Below are 15,719 nucleotides of genomic sequence, written 5' to 3'. Positions count from 1 at the left end.
GTTCTCTTTCCGAAAATGTATGGAGAAAACAAGAATTTGGAATGGTAATGGTTCTTAACGACCCATTATTTGTAAGGTCCGCTTCCTAAAAACCATAATACATAAGGTTAAAACTTTATCACACACACGTTCATGTAAGGTTCCAAAACCATTTCAGTTAAAGTTTAGGAGGGATTATAAACAATTTATCTCGCAATTTATAACCATTGTCGGTAAGGTCAAGTGATGGTTTGCGTTTATGCGGGTTGACTTTCAAGACATCATCGAAAAAAGGCATTGTTTACAAAAGCTGTTACGCCCTAATTCCAGCTCTATCTTGAATTTGGGTTATCGTTGTTTTTTTTATATTGAGTGACTTTCGATTCGAAAGCTAACCACTTTCTATGAAAAAGAGAGACGACATGGCAAAACTGGAGCAATCGATTATCGGTCAAAGTCATAGGAAAATTTATTCCAATCGAACAGAACACCTGTCAAATGGATAAAATCAGTGCCAGCATTATAAAGGGACTTAATTGCTTTTGTAAACAATGGATGTAGCCGTCGATTTCTCGCAAATAAAAGCTCACCCCTCCAAATTAACAATGCTAGTTGGTAGAGGAAACATTCCTCTATACCTGTAGGTGTAATTCATTTTCATTTGTGAGCTTTTATTTGCGAGAAATCGACGGCTAAAGCCATTGTTTACAAATGCAATTACGCCCCTTTGAAATGTTGGCACTGAAATGTCACCTCTTCACCCAATTGGCGTTGACGGCGACTCTGTAGCTCTTTACTCCTATGAGAAAATCCATAAGCAAACGTCAGACTGTGCGTGAAACATGGCGGACTTTGTACTATCCTCTCACTCCACAGAAAATTCCCATAAGAAACTGTCTACACTCATAAAATTCGACACATTTTTATTGGCGAATTTCTATGTAAAATTCCACATGATTTTCATGTGTCCACACATAAACTGAATCCACTCAGAAGTACACATGAAATTTATGAGTCAAATGAATACTATGTGTGGCTACACATGAATTTTATGTGTACACATAAAAACTATGTGTCCGACACATTATATCATTTGTTTATCACATTGCAAAAATTCATGTGTGGGACACATAAAATTAATCATTGATTTGTTATTAGTGTATATTTGCTGAAAGAGCAAATTTTTCGACGGTGCCGCCCTAATAAAAAATAACCATAAACGAATGATAACCCAAATCATTGAACTATTCCATAAATGGTTTGGATGATACCCAGAACACGTCGTTAAGCAAATTAACCATACAATTTTTACTAGGGCGTCAACGCCAATTCAGCATAGAGGTAACTCTAAGACCACTGGGTCCCGAAGAAAATCATTATTATTTTTGGCTCACTCAGTACCAGAACAACGGTCCCAAGCAGTCCCAAGCTATTTCACTCACCCCTGCATGTTCTGCATGAATCCACACACCCCTGATGTTATCTGTCAAACTTTCATAGCGAATCAAAACAAACATAGTGTAGTAATAGAATTTCAACTAGAATAGGGTACGTTAATCGTTTGCTTGGGACCAATAGGCTACTAAAGTGGTGAGCCAATGGAGCCAATTTAAAATCGTTAGTTTCGTATTGATTGTTGAATTCAGTCTCTTTATTGCGGCCCTGCCGAAAAAGGGGGCATTTTGTAGTTGGATTCTGAAAGTGCCAAAAACAATATTAATCTGATTTTACAGTGTACGTATACGCTCCGCGAGCTGTCAAACGTCAAAACGGTCCAAAACGCTAAAACAGCAGCCAGTCAAGCAGCAGCCATCATCATCCAGCAGCGCGCACGGTAAACTCTGAATCGAAACAATCCATTTGAAATCGAAGCTGAACTTTTTCGCTTCGAGCCGAAGATATACTGGTGCTCGGATTCTCATCGTTTCTGAAGAACGAAGGATTCCTAGTGGTGGTAAGTGGCGAAAGTCCGTCCGCAGAAAAATTTGGTCTGGTGGCATCCGAGCTTCTTCCGCAAACAAGATGGATGCAATGAGCCTCAGCTTGGATGACATTATTAAGAAAAAATCCATTGGTAAGCGGCCAAAACCGGGCGGTGGTGCCGGGAAGAAAGTTACCAAAGTGGGCAGGAATGGAGCCGGTTTCGGTGGTGACCGTTCGCGACCAGGTAGGAAGTTGCTGGGAAGTCCGAACGGTCGTCGTAAGGGAGTAGCAGCAGCAGTAGTAGGAGGAGGTATCAAGTCCCGGGTGGGTATTATCAACCAGCCAAGGGTAGTTGTCGATGCCCGAATGAAGATCATCCAGAAGAAGCGGGCTCAGATTCGGGATGCTCGCGATAAGCTGGTGGAGATTGCTAGGAATAGTGGGGATGCCCGTTTGAGGCTGCTTAAGCGCAAGGGAAAGGTTCCGCCGGGGAATGGAATTCTGAAGAAGCGCAGTGGTAGTACACCTGCTACAAGTGGTGAGTAAATTTTGTTTGATGTGACGGATAAGGGTTGGTTTTTAACTGGGTTTGTGTTGTTGTAGGAAAACCATACGTAGACGAGATGGACGTCGATTACGATATGGAAGTGGCTATTCGTCGTCCGATTGGACCGCTGAAGCGAACGGTTCGGAACGAGATGTTCACCGTGCCCAGTACGATGCCACCGTTGCCAACATTCAGCCGGAATGTCCGTAATTCACCTCCCCCTACAACGTCGTCCTCGTCGTGGAATACTGATCCGTTTGATTGCTACGAAGTGCACACCACCCGACCGGTCATGTCGAAAGCACCTCCACCACCGGCACCGATTCCACGTTACGATGATATTCCACCGAGACGGGGAAATGCTCGTGCTCGATCGCCACCACCTCATCCGATGTACGCCGAAGATCGACCACACCTTTCGTCGACGATGCGAGCTCGACTCGAGCGTGCCCCCAATCCTAACGAATCCATGGGAATCTTCGCCAAGATGCCACCGGAGGACCACCACCACAGCGGCAGCAGCAGCAGTAGCAGTCGTCATCATCATCACCACCATCATCAGCAGCCATTGTCTCCTTCCCCGTCGCCGCCGATTACCGGTTATAGGATTGTCGTTAGCAACTTGCATCCCAGTGTGACGCAAAATGACATCAAGGTTTGTGTGCCTACCTATTGAATGCTGTAAGCATGTTAAAGTATCCTTCCTGCAGGAGCTGTTTGAAGATATTGGCGATTTGCTTGAATCGCGCCTCGTACGTCCAGGAGTGGCCGAAGTCATCTACCGCACCCTCAAGGATGCTGAGGAAGCCGTCGATACTTACCACAACCGGCAGCTGGACGGCCAACCGATGAAATGCTTGCTGGTGAAACCACGGGCCTCGAATAAACCAACCGCGCCGGCCATCAGCTACTCGAGGTGAATAATTAAGCTCGGTGTACGCCCGCATCAATACAACCCAATAAATGACACGCAAATTCGATATTTTCTCTCTCTCTCTCTCTCTTTCTCCATCGCCAACAGCTCGTCAAGATCCCTCAAGTCCACCTCACTCTCGTCGTCTGGGGCCAAGAAATCGCACGTCGAGATTGATATCGACGCTCTGCATACGGTTCTGTTCAGAAGAGACCACTAGACAATTTCCCCCCTTCCCCATCGTCCCCGCACACAGCACACAGAAATGAACGAACACTGGCTCCCATATCTACACAAACAATACAAACACACGCCCAAAAAATAGTCAAAAATTGGCATCAGTACCCGCGCTGCCGTAAGTGTTAAATATAGCTTCTATTTGCTTTCCTAGTGGATTTCCGTTGCAAATACAATCTCATTCAAAAATGTGTTCGATAAGCTTTCGTTCGAGTGGCCTATCTTTTCCGTTCCAAATCTGAGAGACTGCCGGGTTCAAATTTTGCTAAATTGGAAGCAGTATCTATTAATGGACGAGGAAGTCTCCCTCGACAGTACATTTAATTATTAAAGTCATTGTAATTTACTGGATAAGAGTAATTCTACAATCTAAGGCGTTTTAAAAGCTATTAATTGTAAGGCCACGCAGTATGGTAAACTAGGAATACCTAAATACTTACCATACAACAAGAAGCAAACAGACAGACATTGAATAAAAACGGTGTAAAAATGAAAAGTAGTTTTTTTTTGGTTATCACAGTTCACTTGAGTCACGACACGGTATTACCAAGCCGGGGGCGGTAGGTTCAATTCTTTTGTTGGGTTGGAAACGTACTCGACTTCCCTGGGCATAGAGCATCATTGTGTTTGCCACACAATATACAAATTCATGCATTGGTTTTTTTTTATATAATGCGTTTATTTTTCCAGCCTCATTTGCTGTAGCTTTGCGGAGCCGATATTCATTGTTTAGATTACAAAATTACTTAAACTAACGTTAGTAAAGCGGGGACCGATTACTTGCGGCTATCTCGAGGTTAGGGGTAACAAATTGTATCAAATGGATGGCAGGGTAGGGATTGTGAAAACAAGGTTTGGAGAGCAAAGTGCTCTTGATCTCGAACTAAGCGACACTCTGATGAAAAGACAAACATGGGCACTAACTACTAAATCCTCAGATCTATCCGTTTTAAAAACACATAAATTAAATTCAAATAGTCGTGGAGACAAGACATCTCTAACGGGTATCGCGGGTTGTTTTCCTCGGGCCCTGAGGGATGTGGATAACTCAGATCTGGCAACATGGTGAAAGGTACATGACCAAACAATATGCTCGATATCGTGATAACCACTGCCACACGCACATAAATTGCTGCCTGAGAGCCCAATTCGATGGAAGTACGAGTCTAACGAGCAGTGATTGGACATAAGCCTTGATATAACGCGTATAAAGTCGCGGCTCAAGTCCAACCCTTTGAACCATGGTTTGTTCGACACCTGTGGGAGAATAGATAGAATAGAATAGAATCTTCCCAATTCACCATCATTCCATTTTTGTTGCCAACGGATGAGGACTTGCTGACGAGCAATGGAGAAAAATTTGTAGAAGGCGATCTGTCGCTCAAAAATATCGCCTTCCATAGTGCCCACCTTAGCCAACGAGTCCGCTTTCTCATTACCCGGAATTGAGCAATGAGATGGGACCCAAGCTAAGGTGATAGTATAGGAGCAGTTATATAAAGCACTCAGTTTAGATCGTATTTCAGGCAGGAAATACGAGGATTGCTTGAAATAATGGTCAGTTTATAGGAGGCGCTATGAAATTGATTAAATACACCAAACCCAGTGGAAGCATTTATGGTTAACCAATCTGTGAAAAAACTTTGGTACTTGAGGGAACAACCATCGACCGATGGTGATCTGGTATTCCATGGATTTCTTGCATCATGGTCAGATGAAAATTTTCAGAGGAACTATAGAAGGCTAGAAAGCAATCACGATTGGAGATTAATGAAGAAGGACCAACCTCCAGCGTCATGTACTCATAGTACAAACTCATGAATCTTGTTTGAGGATTTCGGTCGAGCAGCTTCTAAAAGTTTTCTATTACCAATGGGTTCATTACTTCACAACGGATGAGAAACCGGAAAGACAGCTCAGTGAAACAATCTGTCAGTGGGAGAACACCCGCGAGTACTTCGAGGCTCATGGTATGAGTCGAGTGCATACAGCCTAGCGCAATACGAAGGCAACGGTATTGAATCCGTTGCAGCTTCAGGATGTGTGTTTTTGCTGCGGATTGGAAGCAGAAGCTGCCGTACTCTAAAACCGAAAGGATGGTTGTTCGGTACAACCTGATCAGATCTTCCGGGTGGGCTCCCCACTAAGTTCCGGTAATTGTACGCAGAAAATTAATCCTTTGCTGGCATTTTTGTTTCAGATACGCAATATGTTTTCCCCATGTGCTTTTGGAATCGAACCAGACACCTAAATACTTGAAAGATATACTTTGAGTGATTGTTCTACCCTTTAGTTGAAGCTGTAACTGAGCAGGATGATGCTTCCTAGAAAAAACAACCAACTCAGTTTTCTCCGGAGAGAATTCGATACCCAGCTTCATAGCCCAAGTAGACAAATTGTCTAAGGTATCTTGCAATGGTCCTTGCAGGTCCGGTGCACTTGGCCCTATAACGGACACAACGCCGTCATCTGCAAGCTGCCTTAGCGAGCAATTTTCATCAAGACAACCATCAATGTCTTTTACATAAAAATTATAAAAGAAGGGGGCTTAAACATGAGCCCTGGGGGAGACCCATGTAACTAATTCGTGAAGTTGTCGAGTTTCCATGAGAGAAGCTCATATATTTCTCAGACAACAAGTTGCTCAAATAGTTGTTCATAATTGGTGAAAGCCCACTATCATCATAGAGGTAACTCTAAGACTAGTAGGTCCCGAAGAAACGAGCTCTACTTTTTGGCTCAGCTCTGGTACTATCTTCGGTCCCAAGCTAATCGATTCACCCCTCGAAACATAGGAATGTCCACTAACCCCTCATTTTAAACATCTGTCAAATTTTCATAGTGAATCAAAACAAACATTGTGTAGATACGTTAATCGATTTGCTTGGGACCAATAGGCTACTAAAGTGGTGAGCCAATTTAAAATCGTTAGTTTCGTATTGATTGTTGCTACTACTGGATTGTACCACATGGCAACACTACTACCAACAATCAATACGAAACTAACGATTTTAAATTGGCTCACCACTTTAGTAGCCTATTGGTCCCAAGCAAACGATTAACGTACCCTATTCTAGTTGAAATTCTATTACTACACTATGTTTGTTTTGATTCGCTATGAAAGTTTGACAGATAACATCAGGGGTGTGTGGATTCATGCAGAACATGCAGGGGTGAGTGAAATAGCTTGGGACTGCTTGGGACCGTTGTTCTGGTACTGAGTGAGCCAAAAATAATAATGATTTTCTTCGGGACCCAGTGGTCTTAGAGTTACCTCTATGCTACTACCATAGAGGTAACTCTAAGACCACTGGGTCCCGAAGAAAATCATTATTATTTTTGGCTCACTCAGTAAAAATCAGTCGATTTTTTCTTGGGTGGATTTTCTCGATAATTTTTCAGACTGCAGTGAGATGTAAACAGCATTTCTGCAATGTTCACGAGCAACATCCTTGCAACGCGCTGTTCCTCGACAATTTTCAAGTTAAAATTCAGAAACTTTAGAAATTTTTTTTTCGAAAAAACGACTAAGTGCTTGTAAACAGTACCACCAACAATCAATACGAAACTAACGATTTTAAATTGGCTCACCACTTTAGTAGCCTATTGGTCCCAAGCAAACGATTAACGTACCCTATTCTAGTTGAAATTCTATTACTACACTATGTTTGTTTTGATTCGCTATGAAAGTTTGACAGATAACATCAGGGGTGTGTGGATTCATGCAGAACATGCAGGGGTGAGTGAAATAGCTTGGGACTGCTTGGGACCGTTGTTCTGGTACTGAGTGATCAAAAAATAATAATGATTTTCTTCGGGACCCAGTGGTCTTAGAGTTACCTCTATGGTACCACCATAGAGGTAACTCTAAGACTAGAAGCTCCCGAAATAACGTTCTCTACTTTTTGGCTCAGCTCTGGTACTCTCTTCGGTCCCAAGCTAATCGATTCACCCCTCGAAACATAGGAAAAACCAATAACCCCTCATTTTATCTGTCAAACTTTCATAGCAAATCAAAACAAACAGTGCGTAGTACTAGAATTTCGACTAGAATGGGATACGTTAATCGTTTGCTTGGGACCAATAGGCTAGTCAAGTAGTGAGCCAATTTAAAATCGTTAGTTTCGTATTAGGTTTTGCACCGTCGGGGTTAACCTCAATCTGATGACAGTTCAGTGGTACTGTTTACGGGGACTTAGCCGATTTTTTCTTGGGTGGATTTTCTCGATAATTTTTCAGGCTGCAGTGAGATGTAAACCACATTTCTGCAATGTTCACGAGCAACATCCTTGCAATGCGCTGTTCCTCGACAATTTTCAAGTTAAAATTCGGAAATTTTAGAATTTTTTTTTTTCGAAAAAACGACTAAGTGCTTGTAAACAGTACCACTGAACTGTCAAAAAGGTTCAGCCGATTAACACTGAGTTCATTCGTGACGTCACGCTGCAGAACCTAATTGATTGTTGGTACCACTGAACTGTCAAAAAGGTTCAGCCGTTTAACACTGAGTTCATTTGTGACGTCACGCTGCAGAACCTAATTGACGAGTGCACGGATGGATTTGAGTTCACTCACTCGACAAAAAGTGACACAACAGCGGGGCCCTGTTTACTATAAATGAACACATGAATAATGCTCGCGTAACTTTTGAAAAGGGCCTATCAACTTTTGTAAACAACTTCCTAGGTTCTTTTCACGAGAACCGAAGTACGCCCACGCAAACCAAGAGCACTATCGGGAAGGGGAGAATATCCTCTGCCCTATGGTGTTGTTAGTTTGCGTGAGCGTATTCGGTTCGCGCGAAAAAGGCTTAACAAGTTTTGTGTACATAAGTTGATAGACCCGGTTCAAATGTTACGTGAGTATTATTCATGTGTTCATTTTTAGTAAACAGGGCCCTACTGTTGTGTCACTTTTTATCGAGTGAGTGAACTCAAATCTATGCACTCGTCTATGTAGGCTAAGTGAAAAATAGTATGATACAAGATGATTCAATATATAGTTCTTCGTCGTGAGATGCCAACCCAACCACAAAATCGTCATATCTTATTGGAAGAACACCTCGCGTAGAACGCAGTGCTCTTCTCTGCATTTGTTGTCCGGATTCGTGAATATTTTCATCATCGAGACCAAAAAAATCACTCTCGTTATCAGCGTCTTCGTAAATTGATTCTTCTTCTACTTCCTCTTGAGGCTCTTCAACCGCCTCTTCACTTTCGTTCGGGACCAGGATCACTACACTTTCATCTTCTTCACACACCTCAGCTGGGACTTCTCGGTTCTCCCGATCTGCGACTTCCTGCTCTAAGCCGTTACCAAGCTCGATGAACCGCGCGTCGCGGCTAATGGTGATCCGGCCAGTCTCGCGATCCAGGAACCTCCAACCTTTATGATGATCTGAGTAGCCGACAAACAGAAGTTTCTTCGCTTTGGGATCAAATTTCTTACGCTTGCAATCTGGAACATGGACATACGCGGAGCACCCGAAAATTCGAAGACGAGTCAAGTCCGGTTTCGTCCCTGTCCACATCTCGTACGGTGTACGATCTACGACACGAGTAGGCAGTCTGTTCTGAATATATGTCGCTGTCAGTACTGCCTCTCCCCAATAACATTTAGGCAGACCTGCATCGAGCAGCATGCAGTTAGCCATCTCTTGAAGCGCTCGGTTCTTGCGGTCCGCTACCCCATTTTGTTGCGGAGAGTAGGGAACCGTGAATTGCGCCTCTATGCCTTCGGCTTTATAAAATTCCTGCAAATCGTTATTACTATACTCACCTCCGCCATCAGATCGAATGATGCGGGGCTTCCGTCCGAACCCGTTTTCCGCCCAGCGTACGTATTATTGGATCTTCCCTGTTGCCTCGTCCTCAGGGACTTGTTGCCGCTTGGCGTTTGATTCTCCATAGCACCACAAAGGTCCGTGTGGATCAGGTCCAAAGGCTGCTTCGACTTGCGTTCAATCACCACTGGGAAAGGATAACGAGCCAATTTTCTCTTCAGGCAACATTCGCACACAATCTGCTCACCGCAATCCTTGACCTCTAGTCCACTAGCCAGATCCTTCGCCTTGATCAAACCTATGACGTCCGCATCTCGATGACAAAATGGTGAGTTGACAACCTGGAAGGAGCGGATTATGCACGAGTACGGACTTCCGGATAAACTGACGCGATTGGTCAAGGCGACGATGGATCGAGTGATGTGCGTTGTTCGAGTATCGGGGACACTCTCGAGTCCCTTTGAAGGGGTTACGGCAAGGTGATGGACTTTCGTGTCTGCTTTTCAACATCGCGTTAGAAGGTGTGATCAGAAGAGCTGGGATAGACACGAGTGGCAGGGAATCGTGCCTACTTTGGACTCTGGATGACGCTCCGGTCGAATAAAATTCGCAGCCGCACGAAGTTGACTGTCTACAAGACGCTGATTAGACCGGTGGTGCTCTACGGCCACGAGACCTGGACTATGCTCGTGGAGGACCAACGCGCCCTTGGTGTTTTTGAACGGAAGGTGTTGCGTACCATCTACGGTGGAGTGCAGATGGATGACGGAATGTGGAGGAGGCGAATGAACCACGAATTGCACCAGCTGCTGGGAGAACCATCCATCGTCCACATTTGCAAAAATTGGGCGACTACGGTGGGCTGGGCACGTCGTAAGAATGCCGCACGACGACCCAGTGAAAATGGTTCTAGAAAGCGACCCAACAGGAACAAGAAGAAGAGGCGCGCAGCGGGCAAGGTGGATCGACCAAGTAGAAGGCGACTTGAGGACCCTTCGCAGACTACGAGGTTGGCGAAGTGTGGCCATGGATCGAGTAGAGTGGAGACGACTTCTTCGGACAGCAGAGGACAACAAGACCTTAGTCTGATTGGTAAGGTAAGTAACAAGATGATTCAATATACATAGGTGACTTCGTTTTATCTCTGTCGTCTGGATGTAGGGGTAGAACACTAGTGGTCATTCTACTCCCACAGCATCGCGATGGGACGGTACGAGTTATTTTTTTATTTTATTTTATTTTATTTTTATTTAATACATCCATCTGACAATAAGTCTTAATGAACCAGAAGCCATAACAAATACTATATGTATCTGGAGTTAATAATACGTCTCTGGAATTGAGCAGCAGGTTCCCCAAACTCGAACAACTCTTCAACTGTAGAAAACGTGCGAATCATACTCGTAACAGGTTCATGTTGTCCAAAAGAAGAGCGGTGTGAGTCTTGACGCAATAGGAACGTTGAGCGTAGAAATCTGCTTGGCGCACGAAAGTTCAAGCAAGAGAGTAAGTGGGTAGAGTCAATTTCACCACTTAATAACTTCGCGACGAATGTTGCCTGTTGAATTTGTTGCCGTCGTTGTAACGTGTCCATGCTTAGCAAGCGACATCTCTCAGCATACGGAGGTAAGTTTAGTGGATCTCTCCAAGGAAGTTGTCTTAATGCTCGACGAATGAATGTTTTTTGGATACGTTCTATTCTGATGTTCCAGGAAAGTTGGTAGGGATTCCAAACAACAGATGCAGTCTCGATAATCGGACGAACGAGTGAACAGTACAGTGCTTTTAAACAGTACGGATCCGAAAAATCTCTTGAGATTCTTGATATAAAACCAAGCTGACGATTAGCCTTAGTGATTACCATTGAACGGTGTAAGTCAAACGTAAGTTTAGGGTCCAGCATTACACCTAGGTCGCTTACTTGTTCTACTCTTTCTAGTACAAATCCATCAATTGAGTAATCGAATACGATTGGCGTTCTTGTGCGATTAAATGTCATGACCACACATTTTGATATACTGACGGAAAGCTTGTTTAAGCGGCACCAATCAACAAATTGGTCTAACATTGCTTGGAGCTGACGGCAATCCTCGACGTTCTTGACAACAATGTATAGTTTGAGATCATCGGCGTATATGAGCACACAACCACTCGGCAAGAGGAGCGTCACATCGTTGAAGAAGATTGTGAACAGCAATGGTCCTAAATTGCTGCCCTGGGGAACACCGGAGGTTGCAGCAAATGGTGATGAAGTGCACGAACCCAGCTTGACACGAAGTGTTCTGTTGGAAAGATATGATTTCAGCCAATCAACCAAACCATCCGAAATTCCCAGGCGAGACATTTTCCGAAGAAGAATACCATGATCGATGCAATCGAAAGCCGCTTTCAGATCGGTATAAACGGTATCAACTTGAGCCCTATTTTCCAAGTGATTTATACATGTTGAGGTGAACTCCAGCAAATTTGATGTAACTGAGCGGCATAAATCCGTGTTGCGTTGCTGAAATGTAGCTCTTGACATGAAAGAAGATAGCATCGTTCACAATGATCTCGAATAATTTTGAAGCTGCAGATAGACTTGTTATGCCACGATAATTTGTCACGTCACGTTTGTCGCCCTTCTTATGGAGTTATAATCCGACGCGGGTTTACCAGGTTTTCGAATGGCGATAACTCTTTCTTGCCTCCAGTCATCCGGAACAATGTTGTGTTCCAGAAATTGTTTAAATACGTTCAACAAGCGTTTCTTCGCGACGTCTGGGAGATTTTTAAGCAAGTTGAACTCGATTCTATCCATTCCTGGTGCTGAGTTGTTACATGAGAGGAGAGCAAGTGCTACGATGCGGTCACAGACGCAGAAAGATGTTACTCATCATATCCTTACTAAAGGGCATCCAACAGGATCGAAATTTCGTCGGATGCATCCTGCAAATTTAAAAGCTGCGAAGGAAGAATTCAGAGTCATGTGCGATTTAGGAATTTGTCGGCCGTCTAGTAGTTGCTCGGCCAGTCCCTTACATTGTGTGCCCAAAAAGAACGGTCAATGGCGTTTCGTAGGAGATTATCGTTTGAATCAAGCCACGACTCCGGATAGGTACCCAGTACCTCACATCAATGATTTGTTGAACTCGTTCCATGGTAAGTCCATTTTTTCTACTATCGACTTAGAGACAGCTTACCATCAAATCCCTGTAGAAGAGAACGACATTCCAAAAACGGCGGTCATTACCCCGTTTGGTTTGTTTGAGTTCACACGGATGCAATTTGGCTTGTGTAATGCTAGTCAAACGTTCCAGCGTTACATGAGTCGGATTTATATGTATGTATTGCTTATTCCTCCGCTTCAGAGCATCTCGAACACCTACGAATCGTGTTTGAAAGATTGCGTCAACATGGTCTGGTCATTAACGTGGCCAAAAGCGTTTTTGGACGCACTGAGTTAGTTGGAGTTCCTGGGATACCTCATCAGTGAAAGTGGTGTGCGTCCTCTTTCGGCACGGGCTCGGGCACGGGTACGAGCTGTTATGGACTACGAATTGCCTACGAGCGTTAAGGAACTGCGCCGCTTCTTGGCGCTTGTGAACGGTTATAAGCGGTTCATTCGTCATGCCACGGATATACAAGCTGAGCTGCGGGAACTGATTCCAGACAACAGGAAAAATCACTCTCGGAAGCTACATTGGACGGAGGCTACGCGCAAAAGTTTCGAACAGTGCAAACGTTCTCTGGCAAAATCTACGCTTCTTCATTATCCTGTCACTTGGGCTAATGATCGACGCTTCGAACACTGCTGCCGTGGCGGTACTACAACAGTTAAACGGCACTGTTTGGGATATTTTTCAAAATCTCAGTGTTTCTATTCCACGTTTGGGCAGTTAACCGCTATGAAAATGGCTGTGAAGTACTTTCGACATTTGCTAGAAGGGCGTAACTTCACTATTTTCACGGATCATCGTCCATTAACTTTCGCGTTGGCAACTGAAGCCACTTCACGATTACCGCATGATGAGCGATACCTTAGATTTATATCGCAATTCACAACCGACATCCAGCATGTTAGCGGAAAAGACAATTTTGTTGCTGATGCACTGTCGCGTGTAGATAGCATTCTATCACCGACTTCAATTGATTACGGAACAATTAGTCGTGATCAGAAAGATGACGTGGAGCTTGAAGCTCTAATGAAATCCAACAGTACATCCCTGAAATTTGAAGTCAAGTCGCTGCCACAGTACGGTCTAAAAATATATTGTGACATTTCAACCGGCCATCCTCGTCCGTAAACCAATAACATCATCGGATAGGGGCAACTCTCACCTTTCCGAAAGTGGTATGGGTTTGCGTGGGCGTACTTCGGTTCGCGTGTTTAAAAAGTTTGTTTACAGCAGCTTTTGTCCCGTTATCAAATGTTACACCTGCCATGTTGTAGGGGATTTGATAATACTATTTTCGAGAAGAGGGCAAATGAAACCGTTGAACGCTTAATTTTGGCCAAACTATACCCCCGAAACATGATGCACAATCATGCTAAATATAAACGCTCATGAACTTCGACGACCTCTTTCAGGTTCTCTGCGTAATATTATCTTCGCCTTCCAGCATCCGTACTACGTGTCCAGCCCACCATGTAACCTGACATATTTTATAAGCTTCACAATATCCATTCCCGTATATCCTGGATAGGTACAAATCGTAAATTGCCACCGAGTTTTGTTCGTAGCCTTTTCGTTCGATGATCATCAAGCAAGACCTATCGGTGTCTAATGCAATTATGCGCGAATTTCATAACATCCATATTAGCAGCTGCAATTCGTCTCTTTAACTCGCGGGTAACTAGTGTTCCAAGACACGCAACATCTTCCACTACCTACCACAAACTATAATATCCGGCTATCATGTTCTTCGTTTTGATAGAGCTTTCGCTGTCTCAATCTCAAAAGCCGCGAATTGCTCTACGGTCATTTCCGATGATAATCGATGATGATTATGCTTATAATTATTCTTGAGTAATTCTCTTGGGTCCGCAAAGTAACGAAATCCGAAGTAATGAATAAACAAGGCTTTCTCAATTCCTACTTCACAATAATTACCCGTGCTAAATTTAACTCTCGAACATAGAATAGAATAAATAATGTCTCTTTAATACTCAATTCATCTTTCCTAATCCGAACAACACCGTCTTTAACATCGATCACTACTTGTGTTAATCCATCGATTATTGATTGGCTTCCTTGCTCTCTTCCTCTAAATCTAAAGCACCAACAATTGACTCCCTTCCGGGTACCACCGACGGCCTAGAAGCCCCACCTGCATCACCACTGCCACCACTATCGTTTTGCGTTACACTGTCCGTCTCCGGTACAATCAACGTCGTAAATCTACCTACACCAGCTGACCCCGCAGCTGGGCCCCCTTCCCTAGCACCAATTGAATTGGCATTGATATTCTGCCTAATTTGATTCTTGTTGTACCGATTGGCGGAATCTCTTCCACAGGAAGAATCCACCGGTGGCGTAACGAGCTCGGAAGCCGAACACGAAGGCCGCACAATGTCACTGGCCCGTCGGGCAATGTCGTTCACTTGCACCTGGTGGTAATCGGTTTTACCGTGGAAACTCTTCGTCACCCTGGTGATTCGCGGCGGTTCGATGAACCCTTCCCGTATCACCAGCGCTCCCGGCGTTGTTGGGTTGTTGTTCAAACGAGCCGACATGGTTTTACTCGTTTTGGAACATTTCTCCTGTTCCATCTCCAGCTTGCTGGCAAGGTTTTTCTCTATGTTGGGAATGTCTTTCTGCAGTTCATCGAACGACATGTGTAAGCGACCGCCGGATGACGATAGGTGGTCACCGCTGCTGCAGGATGTCGCTCGCTTGAGTGCCATCGAAGCACGTTCGCCGAATTTCTCCACCTCGTGCACCAGGTTCTTCGGTTCGGTTCGCGAATCCTTCTCATATAAGCTGATCTGCTTCTGGATGCGATTGGTGCGAAAGCGGTTGTCGATCTTGGGAGTTGCTCCACCGGTGCATGATCCCGTTACGGCAATTGAAGGTGCTGAAGTCGACGGAGGAGGCAAATCACTGCGCAGGTTGGACAGTTCGTAACGGACGTTTTTGATATCGAAAAGCAATTCCTTTTGCAGCTGTTTGCCACTGCTGGTGCAGCCCGCCGCAAGGTTAGGGTTTTGAGTTGCGAACGAATCCTCACCTATGCTGGCGATTGCCAGATCCCCGGTGCTCAAGCACGTGTCCGTCGATATCGTGGCGTCTTCGTCGTCTTCTTCGGCGGTCTGCGAAAGAAGCACGGATATCAGTTAGGTGGGAGTCATTGGGAGG

General features: G+C 44.4%; 2 protein-coding genes across 13 annotated transcripts in view; one reads left to right on the top strand and one right to left on the bottom strand.

Moving 5' to 3' along the window:
* Window positions 1-1,776: 1,776 nt before the first annotated feature.
* On the top strand, window positions 1,777-4,071 carry LOC135704788 (polymerase delta-interacting protein 3-like). The gene is made up of 4 exons (XM_065226289.1): window positions 1,777-2,440; window positions 2,506-3,104; window positions 3,160-3,365; window positions 3,471-4,071. Exons 1-4 carry the CDS (start codon window positions 2,002-2,004, stop codon window positions 3,580-3,582), a joined length of 1,356 nt encoding a protein of 451 aa, XP_065082361.1. The 5' UTR covers window positions 1,777-2,001; the 3' UTR covers window positions 3,583-4,071.
* Window positions 4,072-14,556: 10,485 nt separating this feature from the next.
* Window positions 14,557-15,719, bottom strand: part of LOC135704803 (inositol hexakisphosphate and diphosphoinositol-pentakisphosphate kinase-like) — an 84,451-nt gene continuing 83,288 nt past the window's right edge. For 4 of the 12 annotated variants that reach the window (XM_065226313.1, XM_065226308.1, XM_065226310.1 and 1 more), the window contains one exon: window positions 14,557-15,673. In XM_065226313.1, the coding sequence (XP_065082385.1) occupies window positions 14,600-15,673 (1,074 nt within the window). In that variant the 3' untranslated portion in view covers window positions 14,557-14,599. The remainder of the gene's footprint in view (window positions 15,674-15,719) is intronic. The other 8 variants (XM_065226309.1, XM_065226311.1, XM_065226319.1 and 5 more) reach the window with 5 other exon arrangements.

The sequence above is a fragment of the Ochlerotatus camptorhynchus genome, unplaced genomic scaffold (assembly GCF_037179485.1).
Source record: "Ochlerotatus camptorhynchus isolate MF236.1 unplaced genomic scaffold, CSIRO-AGI_Acam_v1.1 ptg000248l, whole genome shotgun sequence".
Classification (NCBI taxonomy): Eukaryota; Metazoa; Arthropoda; class Insecta; order Diptera; family Culicidae; genus Ochlerotatus; species Ochlerotatus camptorhynchus.
Note: the sequence above shows the minus strand (reverse complement) of the source record. Positions and strands in the feature narration are given on the sequence as shown.